This window comes from Pomacea canaliculata, linkage group LG8 (assembly GCF_003073045.1).
Source record: "Pomacea canaliculata isolate SZHN2017 linkage group LG8, ASM307304v1, whole genome shotgun sequence".
NCBI lineage: Eukaryota > Metazoa > Mollusca > Gastropoda > Architaenioglossa > Ampullariidae > Pomacea > Pomacea canaliculata.
This window is the reverse complement of record NC_037597.1, coordinates 6,886,054-6,910,940: the sequence shown is the minus strand read 5'-3', so window position 1 is coordinate 6,910,940 and position 24,887 is coordinate 6,886,054. Positions and strand designations below refer to the sequence as shown.

Sequence of the window (24,887 nt, the reverse complement as noted above, 5' to 3'; positions counted from 1 at the left end):
AACATTCTTGCGGAAAGTACGAGTCTTAGAACTGAGCTGTTCTGGGTTTGAACCTGGTTCGTGGTGATCAGCGGTCAACGTCGTTTTTGTTTTTAAAAATTAGGAAGATTGGGGGCTCCGAACACCGATTCCACAAATGTTTGGTTCTTGAGACTTGAGGGACCTTGTTCGTCCTCTCGCACCACTCGATAACTGCACGACAGAATCTCATCCCTTGCCCCACCAGCGACTAGCACCACCAGCTAGCCTCCGTTACCGGCATGCACCGCGACCTCTGTTGTGGGGCGCTGGGCTAAAGAGGGTGTGGCGGTCGGGTATCATTAGCGCGACTCAAAAGAGCCTGCACCCGACTTATCTGATAAGGTGCGAAGCAAGACACTGGCGCCGCCACTTCACCTCAATATACCTGCCCCGGGTAGAGAGGTGCTGTCCAACCACATGTTAACCCTATCTCCCACGTGACTTCAGACTGTGGATGGCAGAAGGTCAACAGGCGGAGGTTTGTACCGAGAGTCTGAATGGGAGAGTGCAGGTTTTTTTTTTCCTTCTTCGTAATTTGTGATGGAGGACAAAATAAATAAAATTGATACAAGAAGACAACTACAGGAAAGGAAAAAAAACCCCAAAAAACACACACACACAAACATATTGTGAGAGAGAGCAGAAGTGAGGGGACTGGAAATAAGGGTGAAAGGGCGAGGTCAAGTGTCCTTTTTCAGTCTTTATGGAGGGTCTGAGTGCTCCCTACCGCAGTGTCTCCGTGGGAGGGACGAGGTTTCGGTCCTGACAGTCGAGTGGCGCACAAAGTCGGTCGTTTCGCGGGGTGGGCGGACTGTTGGGGAGGTTAGTGGGTGTGTGTGCCGGGGTAGAACTTCCGAATTTAGGCGAGTAATCCGAGGGACTTTTAATGAAAGTATGGCGCCGGGGATGGACTTGATCAAGGAGGCGGCCAGACAGAAGCCCAAAGCTTGCTCACCGAGGAATTCTCACACGCTGGGGATCGAAACCCTGGAATTAGCACCACGTGATGGTGAGTCACACCCTGCGAGTTAGTGACCATCGAATCTCACGGGGACACTGCGGTCTGGGTGAGCACTCATCACCAGTCCCTACTTTGCTATCTATATTGCTTTCTGCTTTCAGCCTCAGCCCTTCCCCTCCCAAATAATTGTATCCATTCTCAGTATTCTCCTTTTCGTTTACTGTTTGTGTGAAGAAGGTATTCGGGTAAAGTTTAGACACACAGCCAGACAGACAGTCGGACAAGCAGGCACGCAGGAAGCCCGGACAGACAAAGCGATTTTGTTAACCCTTCTGATGCTCTATTTATTCCACCCGAGCAAAACTTATTCACAGGATTCAACAATCCTGTGCTTTTCACTATTGTATACTCAATCACTAATCGCCCGGTGTGGCCCAGACAGATATAAGGTTCCATTCATTTCTAAACTGCGATCTGTACACAGCACCACCACCTCCTCCTCCCTCCCAGCTACAGGTGAGAAGAACGAAGTCTGACAAGACACAATGACATGTGTGTCCAGACTAGTGGAAGAGACTATTTCCGGAAAAGACAGCAATATTGTAGTTGGGGGAACATTTTACTGACATACCCTTTAGCACAACCTCCCTCCTGTTATTTCTACCTGTCTGATTGCCGTAGGTAGACTCACTGGGTTTAATGATGTCCGTTCTGTATATGAAAGTGATAATTAAAGTCTAAAGCTGGCTCGGACTTTATTTTTCCTGGCGGCAAAAGAAAGAAAAAAGGCCATTGCCCAACGGTTTCCCGCCAGAGTGGGAGCTGGTCCCAGGAAGTAGGTCAGATTTAATGTCTTCAGCAAGCGCCGTGAGGTCAAGTCGCTGTTGAAATTTGTTGACCTCATTTGTAGAGCTGCAGGTGAAAGGTCAGCCCCTCAATTATTTACCGCACGTAACGAGAGGTGGAGGAGGGTGTTTATGCACAGACATGCTCATTAGCATAATTAGCATAAGCACCAGACACTCGCGGTGGCACCACAGGAAACGAGCTGATCAAGCAGAAATTAAAAGGTGAGTTAATCATTACAGGATATACACTTTTAGTAACATTTAAAAAATTGACCTGGATATGTTGAAGTGCTGACTGAGCACTTTGAAAGATGAGTTCAATTTTTGTTCGTCTATTTGTTGAATGACAATGCAACTGAACAAAAAATGTCAGAAACATAATCACAACTTATATATATATCATGTATGTTTAGACACTCATCTGTACAGGTGTGTATGGCAATGAGCCGCATGATTGTGCAATGAGTCACCATGTGAAACTTATTTGCATGTGCAGAGGTTAGAAGAGGTTAGAAGGATGCTAATTTGTATGTAACACGGACATGCGCACTGTCAGCCCCGCCTGGCTTGCCAGGGTTAGCCCTGTCTTGCACAGACACAAGCGTGAGGTCACGTGTCTGTACACGTGGGGCCTTGGATAAAGTTCATGTTAAAAGAGTGGTTTAGAAGAAAGCCATCAGGTGACAGTCTTTCTGTTTTATAAAAAATGTAATATCCTGTCAACATCAGTATTGTAATATGTATTTTTTTTTACAAGATTCACAGTACAGTAGAACAATTTTCCCACCTTCGTGATGAGGAAGTGGGGGGCGGGAAGGAGTGGAGGCGGAACACAAGACCGTAAAATGACTAACGGGGAGCAGAGGAGGAATAAATGCAATGGGAAGTTAACCTACAGAAGAGATCAAAAGGTGTCGCATTCAGAGGTAATGAAAGGAAAGCGGGTTATGAGGTCAAGGCACAGACACCGGTCGACATACATGCACTCTTCTCTTGCTGAGTTGTAAAGAGTGCTTGTAAATGCCGGGCACACTCCTGTAGTCTCCTGCACGGCCACAGATACACATACACACAGACACACATACACACACGTAGACAGCGAGAGGCAGTCTAGACAGACGGACAGACACGTGGTCTAGATAGATACACATGCTACACACACCTTAAACAAACAGACGGACAAACATACAGACACATGGTGTAGACAGATACGCTACTCACACCTTAAACAAACAGACGGACAAACCGACATACAATCTAACCTAGTCTGGACAGACTGTCAGCAAAGGTATGCATACAGATAGTCTAGACGGACAGACAGGTATACAATCATAGATACCTTGAGATAGCATACACAGTCTAGGCAGATAACCTAGACAAACAGATGTATGAACAGTTTAGATAGACAGACAAAAAGATAAAATACACTAAATAAAATGATGAGATGGATAATGTAGAGAAACACAGAAGGAAGAAAATACTGACAATCTAGCAATCCAGACAGACAGGTGGAAGGAAGGAAGAACGGAAAAACAGACTCACTGACCTTTCTTCAAACACTTCGCTTCGCACTCTTCTTCGGTGGCGAAGCGGTTGTCGTTGCCCTTACAGCCTCCATACCAAAAGCGCGACATCTGCTGTCCTGGGGGTTGAAGTGCCACTTGATGGTGTAGTCCGAGCACGGCCCCCCGTCCGACTCCAGCAGGCAGGCATCTGTGGAGTTAGTGGGATACTTAGGTGTGGTGCCAACGTCGTCGTCACGTACCTCTACGTCGTCATGCTTCACGTAGCACAGCCTCGAGCAGTTGGTCATCGTGTCAAACATGTTGTCGTTCCCCCCGCAACCGCCGTAGTAAAACCTGCGGCAGTGCCCCACACGCTTGTCGAAAAAATACTTTATCTGCCAGGTTGAGCAAGGACCGGAATCAGACGGCAAACTACACACCGTGAGAGACAGCATCATTGGAATCGCCGCCATTTTCTTGTTTTCTCTTCTAGAGATTTCCAACCTTACTAGTTGAAGTGTTGGTGTTCAAGGCAAAAAAAATAAAAATAATAAAATATAATAATTCGAATAAAATATCAATCAGTTTACAAGCGATGAATCACACAACGTAGGTTTTTTTTCTTGTAAAGAATATATCACAAAAGGTCCTCTGAAGCTGGTCAAGAGGGTTCTTCACAAAATCACCGAACTGAGACGACAACCCCGTACTCCACACACCTCCCGTGTGTTCGCCACATTGAGCAGCAGCCAAGATTAATGCTTATTTTATGCACAAACATAATCAACGATTTCCTCCATGTGATATTCCAAGCTGTGTCGCGGCTTTTCACTGGAGACACACCACCGACCACCAACACCACCACCACGGTCCTATACGCACACCGTTGTCCCCCCCACAACCTCTTCTCTCCCCTCCCTTCCCTGGCTGCCAGTGTGGAAGCCCCCTTCACATCCGAGCCCTCGGCAGCTGATTTTTCCAAGCACTGTATCATCGATATCGTCGTCCCTCCCTTCTCCTGACCAGCACGAGCCGGCACATCACGAGCGGGAGGAGAAGTGTAGGTGGCACAACTCCGTGTGTCTGTCTGCCGGAGGACTGGTCCGCCCGACACACGGTGTGCAGCTCGCCCTCCAGTCGCTCTCCGTGCAAACAGCCTTTCTTCGCCAAAAGTAACGCCGCTGGTGTACGTATCTCTCCTCCCCATTCCCCATCCTCCTCCCCTTCCCCTCATTCCCCATCCCCCCTATCTCCCGCTCTGTCCCCCTCCCTGCTACATTCTGTTTTTCCTCTCTCGCTCTCTCATTAGTGCGCCGACTCTTTGTACAGCGCGTCTAATCTTCTGTGGTTTGGAAACCCGAGTTTAATCAGATTTAATTATCAACAGTTCCCCGTTGTGGGAAATTTTCTGTTGAGACATCAGAAATATGTAGTCCGAAGTTTTGATGAATTAAAAATTCTCTCTCTAATACACACACGCGCTCTCTTTCTCTCTGTACAAACATATTTATCCTCTCACCCGTGTCACTGTGTGTACACATGATAAGAGAAGTCTTCACTTCCTACTTTAGGGAAGACATCAAAGCCAGCCACGTACTCGGCTCCACCCTCAGAACACAGGTACCTGTCGTCCATCACCACCCATTGCGGTCTGGCCATCCCTGTGACGACTGATCTGTTTCACGCAGGTGAGGGCATCATCGAACGTCTGTCATGCTTGGACGAAATCGGAACCGAGGCTCTGCCGCTCGATCAACACTAGGCGGCGCCGTGCACCTTGAGAGTTCAGCTACCTGTTCGCACCTGTCCGTGCATCTCATGATGAAATGGCTGTCTCCCCAGGGTATGAAATTTTAGCAAAGACAAAACCGAAAAAAAAAAACAAACAAATAAAAAATCACAAAAAAACCAACCGCGTATTGTTTGCTGGAAATTTCGAGAATAGACAACAAACAGATGTGGGATGTAAATGTCTGTCCATCTTTTATACTGACGTGCTCGTGCGGAGGTTGTTGCTGCTGCTGGTGTGGATGTAAGAGTGACGTAAAAGGTCGTAACCAGTCACGCCGACGACGGCGACCCTGACCCGGAGTCAGCTGCTGTAGGCCACTGTCGTCGTCTTTGCCACACCGCAAACATCGGGACTGATCGATCCCTCCCCATCCTCACCAGCCGCCAGCCTTCCTCCCATCCCTCCATCACTCACTCAGCCCTCCCCCCATGCAAGGACGCAGTCACGAGAACCTCTTCCTTCTTCCCTGCATCCGCGGTCTGGAGATGCGAACCATTAATCTGTCTTCGATTCCAGACAGTGTCGCCATCTACCCCATCTTTTCATTTCTTAGGGGGATCGCCACTTTCATCAGCCTGTGCCACCACGACGACCACAAAGTGTTTGGCGACTACGTCGTCCCTTAGCGACAACGAGAACACCAAGGCATCCGCCGACATCTCTTTGTCTTTTGGTCGACTGGTAGGTAGACTTGAATGTCCACATTCCTCTTGTCGCCCCCAGCAACCTGCAGCTCAGGTGTGTCTCGCCATCTTGGCGACAGGCAGGTGCAAACTCATCACAGGCTTCTCTGGGCGTGCGTGATGTGTGTGTGTGTGTCTGTGTGTGTGTGCACATGTGTGTTGATAGTGCTGTCTCGGCAAGGCCGCATACCTAATTAAAATCCCATAATTTCTATTTAAAAATTTGTAAAAAACAAGGGTTTATTTTTTGCGACAGGGCTCACTGCCAGGAACTATAATCCGCTTGACATGCGCTGTTGTCTCCCTGTTGCTGTAGATTTATGCTGGTTGTCATTTTTCTGTCAAGTACACAAATAAATGCTGCAGAGTAAAATTCCACCGAATAACAGTAGAAAAAAATTGCATCAAAATATTTATTTTAAATATAGGTGTAAAATGTACGAAGAAAAGAGGAATACAACGAGGAAGAACGGAATGGCGGAATGATGAATGAATAAGAAGACAGATTCACTATGAGGTCGCCTCCAGACCAAGCAGCAGGCTGTTCACAAACAACCGATGTGTCTCAGTCCCGCAGGTCTGGGAGCAGATGAATGGGCGGACGAGAGCGAGGCTCTTGTTGTGAACGAATGACCCCGTTAAACCGTTACGATGCTGTTAAGGACAAGGGAAGGAAGTCACATGGGAGTGAGCACGAGAACAACCCGGACCAAACTTGTGTGTGTCTAGATCTTCACTTTATGATTACCACCATCATACCTGAAAAGTTTGCCTTGCCAGGTTGACGGGAAGGACTTTGGTCAGACTGAGTGGCTTCACAATGGCGATCACTTACAGGCAGTCGCGAGGGGTCAGAGTCCTGACCTTTGGTACAGCTCACCCTCGATCTTGGGCAACTCGTCCGACATGTTCCACTCCCGCACACTCTCCTCCTACCCCTCTGGTACCATTCAGATATTCCCTCCCTCTCCTCTCCCCTGCAGTACACTGGACTCCACTACAGTATGAGCAGTCGGAAGATCGTTGGAGGAATGACACCTCCTGTGTCGAGGTTTTCACACTACATCAATAACTCTCTTTTATTAGAGAAAGCTTTCATCCTGGCTACAACTGCCACCACCACAATGTCTCCACCCAAGCAGTATATACATATTTTTATATATCACTTCCAGTCGTCAAGCTAGAAGTTTCTCATTTTCACATCCACAGGCGCCTCGGCAGGAGGCACACCTCTAGTTGCCGTCAAGCATTGTGCAAAATGACTTTTTCCTTCATTCAATTAACCTTTAACCCCGACTCCCACAGCTGGGTAGAAGGAAGTCGCCGGCAGGGGGCAGGTTGTATTGTGATACAGCGGAGGCTATTTCCTGACGATTATGGAACGTTTTCACCTCAGTGATGCACAAAGAGGGGATGGCATCTTTTGATATATATTGCGCACCCGAGTCTCTCGGGTACCGTGGACTAGGAGACGACAGATATGGAACGTGACAAGAAAAAGTTTAATGACTGATCATCAAAATGCCAACAAATAATATAGCTTCAAACTATTATTTATTTGACTTAAAGAAGGTCTTTGACGAGTGCAGCATGAACACGTGCTGAGGTCGTTTATCCAAAGGTCAGCCGTAGTCGTCGAGGTTCTCGCGAACAACGAGATCGCTCAGGTGATTTTTCTCTACGCCATCGTCTTCATCTTTTTGCACTTATTCTCGCAATTTTATTTCAAGACAACAGCCAGTCCAGGGTCTCAACATCATCACAAAGAAACCAACAACATACGATTTACATATGACTTTTGTCAACCTGATGACAGCAAGAACGAGAATCAACCGATGGATTCACCACAGAAATCTTGAAGAAGGAACGTGAGAAAAGCAGTCGTGGCTAACAGCACAAGCAAACATGGTGATAATTGGAATGAAAATATCAGGCTTCCAGATACCTTAGATCAATCCTCACAACCTCCCAAGGGAGGTCAACAACACAGTTCAGGGCACGACTTGCTCAATCTATACCAACAACTGGAAAAGAACCGTTTTGATTGATTTTAACGTGAAGCAGACTGTTTATAACATCTGGATTGAAATTTTATTGTATTTTATAAAGAAGCCTTGCTTTCCAAAACTGCTTTATAATGAGACCTTGTCAGAAGGCAAACTGTATAATAGGGGTTTTGATGACACTGCTGGTAGGATTTAAAGTGGGGGCCCTTGTACTGTATGTAAACATCTCAAGCTGTCTTGCTTCTTGAAGTAAGCTTTTATTAGCAAACACTCCTAGAGACTCGGTACCCAGGTCTGTTCATGTGTACACAAAGCCACTGGCATCCAGTCTCACCATGGTTCTCATCACTCGTATGCTGATGACACACCATGTACAGCTCCACTCCACCGGGTGAGTCCCACCCTGCCACCAGCACCAGTAGTCTGTATCACTGATGTCAGGGAATGGATGGTGACAAACAAAAGCTCGAGGATGATAAAGGATGCTGCTATGCTCCAGAAGAAATCCATCTTCGCTTCGTTTGTCGGCCAAATCACATCAGGTTGGTGAAACTATCATCACCTTTATTCCAGGAATGTGAGTCACTGTCACTGCTGACATGACACTTGACAGATAAGTGCACTGAAAACACACTTCTGTAAACATTACTAACAGTTCCCCCAGTGGTGGTCCTGTACACATCCTCTCCTCACTTTCCGCCTAGTTGCTGCTTCCCTCCTGTCGTCCTGTGCATAATCACGATACTCTCAGTCTTTATTACTAGCTTCCTTTTTTAGTTTTCTGTATTTGTACTTTTATTTGTCATCAGTATTGTTGTTTATCCTTATCATTCATATGTTTGTTTGTTCTTCTGTCCCTCGTATGTTGTCCACATTACATTCTTGCTTTAAACGCTAAGAGTCCTTACGAGTGTGCGCTATTACAAATCTTACTTTGTTATTTTTACTATTCAAGTAAGAGAAAATATGCTAATGAGCTCCAGGTGAGCTTTGTCCAGGTAGATTTCTCTGTCACACACTGAAAGAGAGCTTTACAAACAGGAAAGATAGGCAGACTGTTAGACCTCGAGAGGAAAAAAGTATTTATAACTGGTTTGTGGGTGTTACCACTCTACCCGCTTTGGGGATCATTTGGAGTGAGTTCTGCTCATTTTAAAGAAGCAAGTCTGAACTAGTCGACTACATGACTATGACTTCTACAGACATCAATAATATATTATAAATAATACTATAGACGATATACTTTACTGGATGCTTACACCAAGCACATCAATCATAATATTAAAGAATACTAACTTGCAGTTCTACCTTTCATACCATCCTTGTCAGATGTTCTGTATCAAGATCATAACAATTTAATTTTCAACAAACTGCCAACAGCTAGCAACGGATGCATTGCCGAAACCGGAAGTGGTTCACCATCTCTGTCTGCACTCATCAGTGACTTCAGGGATACCATGCCTGGACGAGAGACACAAGAGGATCATGGGTCATCTGCCCTCTTCCAATCCTAAAGGTCGCCCTTTGCCCTCTGACTCGCTTCTGGTGCAAGGTGTGGCGGCCCCGAAGTTCCCAGGTCCGACCTGTGGCCGCGTGCAGGACAGAAACATGTTTGCCCTTCACACACGTAGACAACAAACGAGTCACGGGGCCAAAGGTCAGGTGTGTGCCCGGACAAAGCGCAATAGTCATCAGGAGTAGTCTCGGCGTGTACCAGATAAGAGCGGGATTGTATTTTGTCAGTCAACAGTGTTCGCTAACCTTTCGGTGTAACTTTTGCTTTCACTTGCTAGCACTGAACACCCGACACTGCCACGGGTATTTAGCTGTCTAACGTGACTAAGCAGACAGTGGAAGGTGGTGGGGTGGAGTTAGGTGTGGGGTTCGTGAGCACGAGACCTCGAAGGTGAGTACCCACAATGAGATTCACCTGGCCTCACACCTGTAAACTATTATGAAAACACTGTGACTGCCATTCTGAGGTCGACACCGGACTGAGCTGATGACCAACACGGAAACTTGTCACAACCTTCACAACCTCCGGCAGCACGTTCGTGACCTGCAGGTCACAAAGAATGAAGGAAGAGAGAGGTGAGGGAGCTGCCCCACGTGACCAGCCTCTGATCGCCGTCCACCTCAAGCAGGTCTGACTGGTTAACTAACCCCAGGCCAACTCCGAACCCAGCACAAAGCTGCTGACACTGTCGTAAAACACTTTCTCATTAGTTTGTCACGAAAACTACGATGTTGATTTGTTGATGTGTAACACACACAGAGGGCGCAAAGCTAAATATAAAGGCAAGAGATGGATGGTTGGATAAAATGAAAAAAAAAAAAATAGAAGCTGACGAGGGACTGCCGTGAGAAGGAGGTTTAATCAAATTCCTTCATCTGCGATCGATGACAGATTATCCGGTGACGACAATGACGCACGACTGTGGGTCACGAAACCTGAGGTCAAGTCTCAGTCACTGCAGGTGTTAAAGGTCATGAGTAAAAAAATCCGCTGTTTGTTGACAGAAAATCCTGTCACATCGATGACAAATCGCTGCAAGTCAGGACATTACATCCTTGATGGCCTTTAATTATTCATCGCGATTTATTTATTAAAATTGTGTTTTGATTTCCCGTGAATGATGGTGAAACTTATTTTTGGACTCTTCTGACGGGAAGACAACAAACGAATATCGATGTGGTGGATGGTGGTGGGTAGGGGGAAGAAGGAGGGAAGAAAGGAGGGAAGGAGGAAAGAAATGGGGAGGAGGTTGTAAGGCCGACTAATCGTCCACAGCACGTGAGTGCCACACATATCTCGCCATGTTGGATGCTCACCTGAGGGCAAATGCTGGGGAAGGAGGAGGTAAGTAGACAGGTAGAGAAGCTTGCCAGGCCCACTCAACACTGTTTGTCCATATTTCCTTTCCTTTAATCTCCCTACTCCCCTCCTTCTCTTTCTCTTATACACACACGGTGTGTTTTTCTTGTCTCCATTCTTGACCTACTTTACTCTGTCCTTGCTGGTTATATGAATGATTTATCTCGCCTTCACTCTCTCTTTGTGTGTAACTTTGTCATTTTTATTTTGTATCACGCCAGTCTGTGATGTGGTGGTCGTTGTGAAATGAGGAAGACCAAAGCATCCACAGCCACACGCACGTGTTGACCTCCTTGCACTAAGCATGCACGTGACAGGTCCGCCGACCGTCCACCTCTGACGTCAAAGCTGTGAACGTGACCTGTGATCTGCAAGTATAATGAGGGTCAAGAGGGGAGGGACGGGGACTAATTATCTAATTAAGCCACATCAAGTGTGACTAGTCGGCGCGTGCCTAATGTCCTACCTGCCGCTCACCTGATGGCGCAGACGTGCAGACAGGTACGGAGCCCGCGCGAGCAGACGTGTATAGGTGGCGCTCATAATTACCTGAGATTTGCTCAGGGTTAGGCGACTAATGTAATAAGTACTAGCACTCGGCGTGAAGGTTGTCTGCCTCACCTCTTCCCTTTCCTATTTCATCGGAGACTTTTCTCTTTGTTATAGGCCTGATGCTGGCATTCTTAGGTTAGTTAAACTCAGCCTTCAGAAGAATCTTCGGACAGAAAAGACGAGGAAAGATGAGGAGGGACTACGGAGGAGGCTGAGGAGGACAAGGTGGCCAGGTGTAACGATTGGTGTCTCTATCTGACGGTCACGCGCGATATCCACCCTCATCTTAACGGAAGTCACACTTCAACGGCTTTCGCCAAACCACGACATGACCCTCGTTAGCAATCCAACAGTTATCGTCTACCCACACGGTAAACTGATAAAGCTTCCAACAGTCTCGAGTGTACAGACTGACGGTCTTTTATGTCAGATATTGCTTCGTGGTTCTTGTTTGTTTGTTTTTTTTTTTCTTTTTTTTTGTTTTGTTTGTTTGTTTGTTTGTTTGTTTTTGCTTTATTTTTTGTTTATATATATGTAAAAATAAATTTAGCAGTACCTATGTCCCCAGCTCAATTTGCTCTTATGATCTTCACTATTTACGAGTTGTTATTATAACAGTAAAGTAAAGCTCTGTTACATGCTTGCAGACAAGACAAAAAGAAACTTTAAACATAAACATTAAACATCAGACAGTTGCACACACAAGGAACATGAGGAAGGATGTACAAGATGTCCTACTGATGTGTAAGCACATCTGTCGATAGACAGCACCCTGTCTGTTGATAAAGTGATCGTAAATAATGTCACAGTTCACGTTCATCCACGAGGGACACGAACCCCGGCTCAGGAAAAGCTGATAGATGGCCTCGAGACGCCAGTAAATCACTGATTTCATTCTTGTGAAAATTTTTTTGTATCTCTGCCCCGCCAAATCAGCTGTTTTAATGTCAACTTATTTTCGTAAATTACTTTTGAAGAAGAAATAATTACTAAAATTAAAAAAAATTAAGTATGATTGTGCGACTTGTTATTCTTTCAGCAGATGGCGATAAGAGCTTTGCACGTCGAGGAAAATAATTCGAATCACTAAAAAGCTACCAGAAAAAAAGTGGGAATACTGCAGATGTCGGGTGAGGGTGCAGGTGGGTGAAGGTGGCCTCCACCATCACGTGCATGTACCCGGATGTTCTCGCTCCACCTCGGTTGTGAGTGAAGACAGACTCCCCCACACTCGCCACACCTGCGGCCAGCGATATCAAGGGGGAGGACTGTATGAGGGTACAGAAACTGAATAGAGGCTCTGATGTTCGTTTGCTCACTTTTTTCCCATTTTCTGGCTGTCATCGTCATTGACTCATGCAGCATCACCTTCCGATGATGTCTCGCTCGCCTGGAGCATCAGGCACAGCAGCCAGAAACTGCCAGGGGGAGCTAATAAGGATGTCGTCGTGTTTCAAGTTGTCTCCAATGCGACCTTTTGAAAATGTCTCAAGAATACAAATAAAAAAATATCTTTAGACACTTTATCGTGAGCTTTAAGATTTTTTAATCGGTAACTTAATCTCTATCCCGACTACACCTCCATTTCAATAGCTCAAAGGGAGAGAAGGCAGAGCAGTGCAATTCTGACGGCATGGAAGTCCACTTGTGTCTCGAGAACGAGGCTGCACGAAGCGTTAGGCGGGAGGTGGTTTTCTAAGAGGATTGGCAATAGAGCCACCACCTTGAAATATTGTATAATAAAGGGAAAACTTATGCATTAACAACAAAAATAACAGAAGTATTTTAAAACCACGCTCAATGGGAGCCTACCTCTTCAGCAAAAAAACCAACTGCGATATTTCTCGAACAAGATCGGTAACTAATAAAAGGTGGGTGTGGCTGCCTGGGTTACATAACGGTGTTGCAGATGGGTGGGTGTGGGTGGGGGTGGGGAGATGCTGATCCGTTAGCAAGAGCAAGCCTGGAGTGAGAACAGTGGCAGCTCCGTGGCCAGCCCTGTGTTTCCGCAGTCTGTTGTTTCTCAGTCTGCTCTGACAGTTTTGACATCGCCGCTCTCTGTGAGTCGTAGGCGCGACATCGGTGTCTTCCAACGCCCGGATGAATTTCCGTTTCCTCAAATATTCTCTGGCACTGGAACCACCGCTCTGTGGCGCTGACACGAGTGTCTTATCTGACTGCCCTACAATAGTTCAGTATACTTCCACTTGAAGTGACTTGAACTCCGTGTAGGTGCTAGCGATGAGGACCGACAGAGGATAGAATGGAAGAGGTTAGAGTTGTGGTGGTAGGTGTAACACTGCTTTACAGACAGAGCTCCAAGGCTGTTGTTTGACCTCAGGTAAGTACGCACATCATGGAGGATCACGTGCCCAAGGCCTCAGGCACAAGTAAGTCATGGCCTCCCGACGAAATGTCATCCCAGACAAACAAACCGCCGCCACGTGGCCAGACCCAGCCCTCCTTCTACCCACCTGTCAGGTAAATGCACGATCACTCATTTCGCAGCGCCATCTGCTTCCTGGTTCTGTTGCCAACCATTATTTTTACTACCTCGCCCAGAACTCCGCCAGCCATCTTTAGAGTAAACGCGAGTTTCTGAAATAAAGCCGCCATCTTTTTGCTTCTTTAGACTCACGAACAGGAGGAAACAACAAACCTGCCTACAACCCCCATCCACACCTCCATTCCCAACCGCCTCCACCCTCCACTCTAAATCTTGCGCATTTTCTTCACAACAACAAAATATCTACCGTAAATACCCACAATAACAATTAAAACATTTACAATACACTAAATACCCACACTATGGCGAACAAAACACTGAGCAGACACAAAAATGAGCATTCCTGTCCAGATAATGCCTGCTGCTCACACAAAAGCAATAATTATTCTCGTCAGAAAGCAAATGAGGTGGAACACTGACAATTTAAAACTGAAGAAAAGTTGCAGGAAATATAAAACTCAACGGGGAAGTGTGGTGCAAGCACCGCCAACAGACACGGCATGTTAACAATCCCAATCTTTGAAATGTTTTTTGATATATCGCTCTTGTCTTGTGCTGTCACTTTATTGGCAAGCTTTTCCACTTCAAAGCCAATCTTTTCATCCAGACAGACTTAAAGCTTGTCGGTTGACTGATTGTGTAAAGTGTTTGTTTGTGCAAAACAAAGCCTGGCTGTCTAACTATTGTGATCCTAAGTCCGACCTGTAGGTGAGGCCAGGACATCGTAGACGAGAGACTTGGCGAGGACAGGTACCAGTCAGTGTGAGAGGGGTAAAAGGATTTTCAACCTCTCGACCACAACCCTCAGTTTCTAGGGTCAAAAAAATGTGGGTTGAGAGTGTGATGTATCAGGTTACCATTTCTGAATAAAGAAGGAGAGTTTACACAGCCACTGGACTCCAACCGTTGGACTTCTGCTCTACATTCCATTAACAAGTAGTCTCCGAGACAGGTGGTTGATGATGTTTAAAGATGACCGATAATGACTGAGAAGCGATTAACGAGAAGACTTGATTTATGATAACTGAGAGATGACTGATGACGATTCGCTGAGAGATGATAGATGGCTGAGAAAAGGATTGCGAATAAACGAGAGATGAATGCTGATGATAGATGATTGAGGAATGGCTGATGACGAAGACCTGATCGATCGACGATTGAGAGATGATAAAGTTATTGTTGAGATAACTGATGATAAATAAGAGATGACTGATAATGATTGAGAGATGGTTGAGGTAAGAAGTACTCCAGGCACCAACGTGCAAGAACCTAAGTGGCTTTAAATAAATAAATATTTTCACTAAAAATAAATCAAGAACAGCTCGGCATTATTTGTTACTTGGGCTTCTCTTGACTGCATCTCTGCAATGTTTTCTTAAGCAGTCTGAGGTAAAAAGTATTTAAATAAACACAGGAACTTAAGCCAAGCGCCTAGAATACACACACAACCTGCTTTGGCACACAGAAGGCGAACGGTTAAAAGCGTTTATCTTCACGGTAGGTCTTTGATCTCTTGTCCTGACTGCTGGAGCAGCCAACAGTAGGTGGCGCTCCTCTAAACAAAACCAAACACTAAACCCAAGCCACAAGCAGCGAGAGAGTCTTTGAATCACTAGACGAGCATGGCAGGACGAGAAGAATGGCAGGAAGTAGGGATGAATACATGCTAGTGTAAAGATTGAGGAGAGATGGCAGGAAGTAGGGATGAATACTTGGTTGTGTAAAGATGGAGGTGAGATGGAATGAAGTAGGGATGAATACTTGCTTGTGTAAAGATGGAGGAGAGATGGCATGTAGTAGAGATGAACATTTGCTTGTCTCAAGATGGAGGAGAGATGGCAAATAGTAAGGATGAACAGGCACATAGTCTGTGCAAGTCTCTGTCATACATTTCAGCGCACGCACGCACACAAGCAAGCAAGCAAACAAACAAACAACAAACAAACAAACAAACAAACAAACAAACAAACAAACAAACAGTTTCTTTCTGACAGAAAAATTGAAATTTACATGTAAACGCCGCACTGCAGCTCCCTCACACAAGAAATTAAACCAAACTTTCTGGTTCCTCTTCGTATTTATGTCTACTTTCTTCAGTCCATTTTCCTCCCCTTTCTTTTAGCTCGATGCTGAGTGAAAAATCAGTCATGCAATGGGAAGTGCAGACTTGTCAAAACCTTCCCATTCTCCTACATTCAAAACTCAAAAACTCTCAGCTAACCAACAGACAACCAGTGACCTCTACACCCATCGATGTTTTTGTAGAGGAAATAAACACAGTCTTTTCTTGTTTCCTCCCAGACCCTTTCTCTTCTACCCTTCCACACCAACACCCTTTTCCTCCCTCTCCTCCACTGCTATGATTAGCTGTTGCCCTGCACGTAGCTACATCAGACACAGGATATTAAAAACGAAATCAGCCATCAGCTTTCAAAAGCGGGTTTTGAGTAGAAGAAATAAAGTCAGTCCGTTGCCAGTGATGAAAACAGCAGCTGTCGACCATCACCTCCGTGTAACTGCCTCCCTGTACAATTACCGACTTGGCCTCGGCACAAGAGCACCACAAACTTTTCTCAATTTTTATTTTCTAGTTTTTGGCCTTGAACTCAGGAAAAGCCTGAGTATTACACGAGAAAACAATTTTTTTGTCATTAGGGTTGCCCGAGTGAGCATCACATCACAGACTGAGTGTGAGTATTTGCACGTGAGTGTTTGGTTATCGTGTGCACGGGGCGTGCAACCACGTGTTATCTCTCCTGCCGTTTTCCACAAACACATATTTTTTTCCCCATCCCCTCCGAGATTTCAAGGCCTATCCTCCCTGTTCTTGAAACTTTAGTAGTTAAATTTCGTTTATTTTCCAAATATTTAAATAGTCGGACAGCAGAGGACATCTGACGCCGCTTTCAATCAACATTGAACTGATCACAATGAAAGCAAATCTGTGTTGTGACCAAAAAAAAAAAAAAAAAATACAAAGCGGAGTTGTGAACAAAATATTCAAAATATTAAAAAAAATAACTAATAAAGCAACTTAAACCCAACCTCGCCATCATCATATTCTTCTTTTTTGTCGTCGTCCTTGTCGTCTATCTGCCTGAGCGCCTGAGTATCTGTTTACAAGGCTGCTTTGATGTGATATAGCCTTTGTTGCTGGCTCGGCGGAAAACACCAGCACTCTCACCACTTTCCCTCACCCTCGTTATTCTTATCATCATCATCATTTCTACTTACTTTGAGACGAGGGCTGTTCGGGGCAGCCTTGGTTGTCGGGGCCTACTGCAACTGTAACACCGTCGCTGCAGCAGCCAAACACGCTGTTCTCGCACATGTCGCCGTCTGACCCCTGCAACAGTGTCACCAACAGAGCTTTCGAGAAGCTATACCCCGAAGAACAGAGAGAAACTGATACTTTCATCAGGCGATGAGTTCTCTTTTTCGAGTTCCTCATCGTTTTGAGGCTTGAAAAGACAAGGTAGCCTCGGCTACCATACGAAAAATTGAGAAAGAGTTAACCTAAGCTAAGATGCGCTCACGAGGGAGGCTGAAAGGTCATCGAGACAGTTTCCCCATCCGATCATTCAACGTAAATTGCGGATTAGCGAAATTCAAGCTTCGGACGAAATGCCACTGCTTCCGGAAGCTCAAACTACTCTCCCTTCTCTGCCCCAGTTCTCTCACTCCATCCCACCCCCAATCCTCCACAATCAGTTCTCACATCGTTGTGGGAACAAAAGCGATGACAGCGCTCTTACCCACAATGCAATGCGCGCACGGACAGTGAAGGGAGGAGGAGGGTAGAGACATGGCAGAAGCAAGATACCGGGACATTGAACGATGTTACGATACATCAAGAATGAGTGAGGAAAGGGAGAGAGGTTATTGTGAAACCACAGCTTCATAAACCTGACACCCAGAGCCAGCCAGACAGCCGGCCGGCAGAGGAACAGGTAGAAGGTTATGTTTCGACATGCAGACGTTCAGCTGCAGGCGGAGGTCATGCTTGTGTTTGAGAGTCAGACAGAGAAAATTGAAAAAACTTCTGACAAGTGTGCTGATTAGACCTCAAGTAAAATGTTCATGCAAAACTCTTCCTATTTAATAACGCCCACAGACAAACAAACAAAAATATGTTTTGTGGGCGCCTGTCATCAAAAGTTAGAGTTGTTTCTTCTGAATACATATTTAAAGTGAAAGAAGACTCGAGGCTTTATAGTTGTGCGGACAAAAAGCTCATGGTGCTCTAATCTTGGCCTGCATCTGTCATCACCACTGCACGTGCCTCCAGATCCTAGTGTGGAGCCGACTGAACAGCAGCTGTGCACGAGCACAACAAGCCCTGTAGTAGACATCACCTACATCAGTAAGTGCACAAATGTTTGTCGGAAATACCAGCATTTTTACTGTTCAGACCTTAGGATGCTAGGCTTGCCTGCTATTGGGAAGGACTGGCATGTAGGAGTGGTTTGCGGAAAGCCAAGTGTGCAGGATTCTTGCTTCATTTGGTGGTATTGTGTTTTGCTCGGCTACCATCTATCACCAAACCACACTTCATAATTAGTCATCTCCATCTCAACTACAGTGGTACTAAACATACAATACAAAGATATATGATATGGAAAGAGTTCCCAGCACATAAAACACACCTCCACTTCAACCATGCTGTGGGCGTTGCTCCCATCCAGGCAGGGGTCAAAACGACAGGTCAAGGTTGCGGGAGGCTGCTCCTCGGAGCACTGGCTGCTATCCACGACCTGCGGCTCCTCCTTAGGGTCAGAGGGGTCACGCTGGCAGAACACGCGTCTTTTCTGCACCCCGTAGCCACAGGTGACACTGCACTGGACACAAGACGGGTGCCATGATACGTGGTTTCGCAAGTTAGGGGCTCTAAGCTTTTTAATTTACTTATTTTAAAGACAATCATTTAGCTGACTGACATCTACATCAAAGACACCCTGGCCTGGCACCTACTTGTTCCCAGGCGTCGGTGGCCCAGTAGGGGCAGTCCTCGCTCTCGCCCTCGCACGCGCGCTTGTACAACGGGTGGTTGTCGGCGTAGCGGTCGCACAGCTCGTCGTTGACGTACACCGTGTCGCCGCGGGCCCCCGTCTCGATGCAGTACATCATCTGCGTCTGCTCGCCGATGCCGCACTGCACGGAACACGGCCCCCAGTGGCCGGGTACCCACCTGCACACCGACAGGTGTTATGGTCACTAACTGCGTTAATGGAAGGATAGGGACGTCAGGTAAGTGATGGCGAATGAAGTTTTAAAGGTACAGTTACCTGGATAGAGATTCCTCCACTCACCTTGAGCATTAGGGTTTAGAGACGGATGAACGGCAAACAATTCACACGAGGTACAGAGGTGATGAATACGAACTGGAGGAAAGATACGGGAGGATACATAGAGACGGGCAGACACAGGGAAAAAGCAGGATACACAGAAGGAACAAGCAGAATACACAAACAGAAGGAACCAGGATGATGCACTAACAGGGTACACAGACATTATGAACAAGCAGGATACACAGAAGGAACAAGCAGAATACAAATTAACAGCGAAAACAAGCGGATATGCAGAGAGAAGGAAAAAGCGGGATACACAGACAGAAGGAACAAACAGGATACGCAGACAAAAACAGAAAAGGAAGCATAGAAAACGTGAGGTGTAGAGTGGATATGTTATAGTATGGTCTCACACACACAATAATTTACACACACACGCACAAAAAGAGAGTATGGGGCATAGTATGAAAAGATGGCGAGGCGGAGATAGGAGGTATGAGGCGACTGCGATGTGGCAGAGGGGAGGAATATAGAAAAAAGAACAAGCACCCCCTGGACGAGTATTTTCATATTGAAGTCGAACCAGTTTTCGAGTTTCTTAATTCGCACAAATTATCGACCTGAAACAGCGTTTTTATTATTTCCGTGCAGGCGCAGCTGAGGAGGCGGGACACGAACTCGCAGCACATACCGGTACAGCTTGTCGGCGGTCCCACACGGCTTGACGCTGCACGTCTGGTTGCTGGCCGGCCTGTCCGCTTGGCTGCACCTCCCATCGTCCACAGACCCTCCCGAGCTGCGGTCTATGCAGGACACGGCACGCAGCTGGTAGCCTGTGAAATGTTATTGGATCGCGATCAGCAGGTGATGGATGACAAAGAGACACGAAGAAGGTATAAATCATAATGACCGATTACTTTGTTCCGGCAATGACGGGAGAACAGGTTGCAAAACGTTGAAGTGGAAGGAGAGAGAAGTGAATGTTTACTAAGATGTGTTTGATTTTTTTTATTTTTAGTTTTTAGTTTTTACAATATAGGTTTGTTGTGGGAGGGGGGAGGAGGAAGGGTGCATGTGTCAAAGCTTTGGAACCGGCAAATTCAGACAAATACGAACGAGGATGACAGATAATACAGTTTAACCGTTGTAAACTGTTACAAAATGAATATGCAACTCGAAATCCTCCAACATCGCACACCAGACAGATTGGCAAATAACGATCCTGACATTTGTGAAGTCGCTGTGCTTCACAAATTGAAAGTGATTGTTATTTCTGAAATAAGACCGATGTGATGGGGTTAAACTTCCGGTGTACTCTAAGTGAGGAACTACTGCAAAACAAAGCACCACACGCAGCAGCTTTTCAACCATTTATCCTGAAACATTTTCATTGCTTCCGAATATTCGTCTTCCGTCCGTCATCAGTCCAGTCTCCTGGTCTGTTTCATCACTCTCGCCATCCGTGACGAATACTCTGGTGTTCGCTCACTATTCTCTCCCCTATGCTTTCTTTCTCTTTCTCTCACACACACACCTTAAAACACACGCTTACCCACAGATTTTCCTCTCATAGATTCAACCTCATATGTATTCTCGAAATTCTCAAGCTCAATCTTTCTTTCTCTCATAAGCACGCACACAAACGCGTTCACTCACTTACAGTTGCCCTTGCCTGGAAGAGACTGCACTTCTCTCATTACACTTTAACTGACTTTCTTCCGACCCCCCGGCTGTGTATCGCTCAAAATATCCGCACTGCGACCACAGCTGACTTCACTGCCAGCTTCTAAAAACACTTTGGCTCAGAATAAGGACAAGATAGCTAGTTACCAGTGCCACATTCTTCAGAACAGCTAGTCCATGCCCCGAACATCCACGAAAACCGCTGATTGGGGTTCGATTCCAGGACCCGGTCTCTGTGGATGGAATACTCAAACTGGACGCCAGGGTTATGGTCCCTGAACATCAACTGAAAAATTAAAAAAGAAGTTTAAAAATTTCTGCTGACAGTGATGAAGCTGTCATAAATTGGACCTTTGATTATTTCTTGTTCTGAAATGTCATACAATATTCTTTTTTTTTAAATCTGAAATCATTGCAAACATTCAAGACAAATTAAAGAAAAACGAAAATTTCTAAATTTTAAATTTGTAAATGGAGAATTGAATTATACTTATAATAACAATAAATCGCTGGAGACTAAGAAACTGGTCAATGTAAAAAAAAAAAAACACACCTTCCGCGATGATAAGTTAAGACAAAAATTCACTCTAGACATCAACAACATTCTAAATATAAACTACTGAACACACTGATTGTTCAATAGAAGCATATCCATTTTTTCATCATATTCGATTTCTTCTCGAAACTACTTCAACCTTGATTCGCTTACCCGAGGCAGTTATGCTGGCTTCTTCTCTATCTCCCTCCCCCAACGACCACACACATATATGTACATAAATAGACATGCACGCAGACACACAAGGTCCCTCACTTACTCACCAAAAGTTGTAATGAGGAGTTGGTAGGTCCCAAGGAAGTCAGTGATTCCAGAGCCACGCCATCAGACATGTCCTTCATGAATCGAAACTTGGCGCCGGCAGCCACGAAGTGAGAGTTGTCTTCCACCTTCGTTCCATCGAGATACACACGCCCCCTGGTGTCCTTGAGCACTGGAAGGAGTGTTGACAGATAAAATGTAACAGCGAGCTCATTCCGTTTAAGTTCTGCAGAATTTTGTTACAAGCCGTGACACAAACAGGGTTTGCATCGACTTCACTTGGCGATTTCGTTTCGCTCTCCTGAATTATTTAATTCTTTCATGATCCACTTGCTCCATAACAGTATTTTTAAAATTTATCAATTGACAAATTGAACAGGATGTTCAGGATGAAATTTTCAATCTATTATTGTCTTTCAATAGAAGACGAAGCTGCAAGGAAGCGCAGAGCTCATGTCGGTGCTGTTTCTCTAACCTGATACCTACTTCTCTATCTTCTCCTGCATATCAACACCAATGATCATCATTCGAATTTATGTCATCATTATTTAGCTTTTCTTCCTCCACATGACCACTATAATTTAATGTTTGTGACTTCTGAGAAACGGCTGCAGTCCAACTGTCATTGCAGAGGGCCCCGAAAAGATGAAAGTTGGACACAAAGTGACCCTCAAAGCAGTTGCGCGGTGTGGGCTATTACAAGTCAATCTCTCTACGTGTGCGAGCAGAAAAATGAAAGACAAGCAACAACACCAAAAACAACAACAACAACAAACCAATAAATGACTTAGAATGAAAGGACGAGTGCAATAAGAAGGAAGGCCAAACTTTAGCAACAGCAAGTTAGTGTCTTACACAAGCTGCTGGACGATGGCGACATCTCACGGACGAAGATACTTGTAGCTCCCAGGGGGATGATGGTGACCACATTCTCACCTGCAGAAGAAAGTGACGTCACAGTATCAGATAGTATTCAAAGGATGTGTTGCCATACCAACAAACTTTTCACTGGACAACTGGACGGTACCACATCGACAACTGGACAGTGTGCTAGAATGTCGTGAATCGTTTTACGTATTTACATATTTTATGATTTGCTTGTACGGTTTTACCGCATCACACATATTTATTTCTCTCGAGACATCAAAGTTGTTTTTTTCCCAACCCCCCCCCCCCAGCATTTCTTAACACCTCAACACGCACACACGTCCACACAACGACAATCACAATAAGTAGAGAGTCGAAATATGCAGCGTCAGGCGCAGGGTTACCCACCCTGGTCAAGATTCTGTTTGTCAAAGACTCCGTTCATCGTCTGACAGGTCTCCCCATGTCCCCCACAGACACGGCATTTATCCTCCACAACCGTTGAGCCGATCTGACGGTCACAGCCAACGTTCTGTTTAAAAAGCGTCAATATATTGATCATTAATGATCCTGTATCAAGCAGGTGACCTGTGGACGGGGAAAACTGTTTTAAATGAAGATTTCTTACATCGATTATTCTGGGGCTATTTTAGTTCTCTGTGTGTGTGTGCGTGCGCGTGCGTGCGCATATGTATTTAAAGGAATTGCGGATTCAAATGACGGCAAGTCTTAAATATTATCTTTTATGATTCATACCCTTTTAAAAATATATCTATGCATGCAGCTATGTACCAGTCAAGGGAAGCTACTGCATTATGACTATTCACCTAAACGTGGGTTATGTCCCTTTAGCCACGCTAATACAGGCTCTACTCATCCAAACATGTCGAGAGTGTGGTTTTATGAGCCCAAGTTATACACAACGATCACCTAAAATATTGGCCAAACATGGTCATACACAAAAATATAAGCTAATTTGAAAATGTCCTTAACGATTGCGTAGGAAGTGAAACTTTTGTCACTAATCTTCCCGACATTAAAATCCACACATTTCCCCTGGATATCTATATTGATATATATACGTGTTTATACACGTCCATGCATGTACTGATGTTCTTCCGTGATAGACTATGCTTGAAGTAAGAGCCAGATTAAAGTTCCACACGCATTGCTTAGCATGACCTACCGTGCAGGCACCTGCAAGACAGACTCCGAGAGTGTCGAAGGAGTCGCACTCGGTTCCGTCCACCACTCGTTCCTGCAGTGTCTTCACCGTCCCGCTCTCCTTCGTGCGGCAAATAAGCGAGCATGGCTTGCTATCGTCTGCAACACATCGGGGAACATACACATGCACACTTGATTATTGAGATTTTGTCCAGCTAGCTGCTGAAGCGCCTGATTAGCCAACTTTTTATTAGCAGGGCGAGCGACTGAAGCGAAAGATGCACTAACCGTCAACGGGCTCCCAGGTGTAGATGGTCGAGTTACCGTTTATGTTCACTACCTGGCTATTGAAACGTGAACACTGAACAGACCTGAAGTCTTCTAGGCCTCTGGGCAGGGCTGCAAACAAGAGAAGACTTTAAGAAACAGAATTACTTCCTCTACTATCAACCCCAGGTCCACGATAGTCTTTAGCAACATAATAAACTTGTGTCAATCAGCAACAATGGAGTATGGTAGTCAGGGTACCTGAGTATTACACGAGGCGTATCTGATGCTCTCCCCTTGACACCCGCTGCTAACGTGTGGGCTGCAAGTCAAAAAATCTGTCAGTGTATCAGAATCAACTTAATGATTACTGTCATTCATACACAAAGGAAACAAACTGATCTTACATATAAACAGATTTGAGAGGACAATAAACTGGTCGTTTCTCTATCGAAAACTGCTTCAGAACTTTAGTGCAATCCAATACAATGTATATTAGCATTTAGATAACGAAAAATTTTCATGATATGTGTATTCTCCAATTACTACAATGTTTTACGAAAGCTTAGAAAAAGTTTCACACACATAGAGTACTTATATACAACTGCCACCAGCACTTTTACACTATACTCTCATGCATGGTATGTTCTTGTCGAGAAATGTTAGCAGCAAATTTAGCATGCAAAGGAAAACGGAATTCTTTCCCTCCCACACACATACACACATTTGGCAGTCTACAGTGTCATGTCACCACTCTGCATTTTCAGAAAGCCTGTCCTGCCAGTCGAAGCTGTTAGTCTAAAGCGTTTAACTTGTAACGGTTTGTTGTTAAAGCAAGAACAGAATGGACACATGCTGATTAGCAGCCACTAGCATTACTAGAGGGACACGAAAGCATCTCACTTCAAAACGAATGCAGAGAAATGTACATCGAGACTAGCTGAAGTTTTAGTAAATGCATGCTTGTGTTAATTAATTAGTACGAAGGTCTTAAATAACCATTTACAACTGCACGCACATATGAAAAAAAACATGCTCAGATTTACCTTCTG

At 45.3% G+C, this 24,887-nt stretch overlaps 1 protein-coding gene across 1 annotated transcript in view; it reads right to left on the bottom strand.

The window, feature by feature from the left end:
* LOC112570339 (papilin-like) overlaps positions 1-24,887 on the bottom strand; it is a 62,946-nt gene that overhangs the window by 11,346 nt on the left and 26,713 nt on the right. The window contains 14 exon segments of the mRNA XM_025248729.1: positions 3,377-3,451; positions 3,454-3,543; positions 16,984-17,095; positions 18,396-18,587; positions 18,721-18,937; positions 19,729-19,870; positions 20,868-21,006; positions 21,540-21,709; positions 22,393-22,473; positions 22,813-22,936; positions 23,591-23,727; positions 23,857-23,967; positions 24,097-24,157; positions 24,882-24,884. Coding sequence (XP_025104514.1) covers positions 3,377-3,451; positions 3,454-3,543; positions 16,984-17,095; positions 18,396-18,587; positions 18,721-18,937; positions 19,729-19,870; positions 20,868-21,006; positions 21,540-21,709; positions 22,393-22,473; positions 22,813-22,849 — 1,255 coding nt within the window. The 5' untranslated portion in view covers positions 22,850-22,936; positions 23,591-23,727; positions 23,857-23,967; positions 24,097-24,157; positions 24,882-24,884.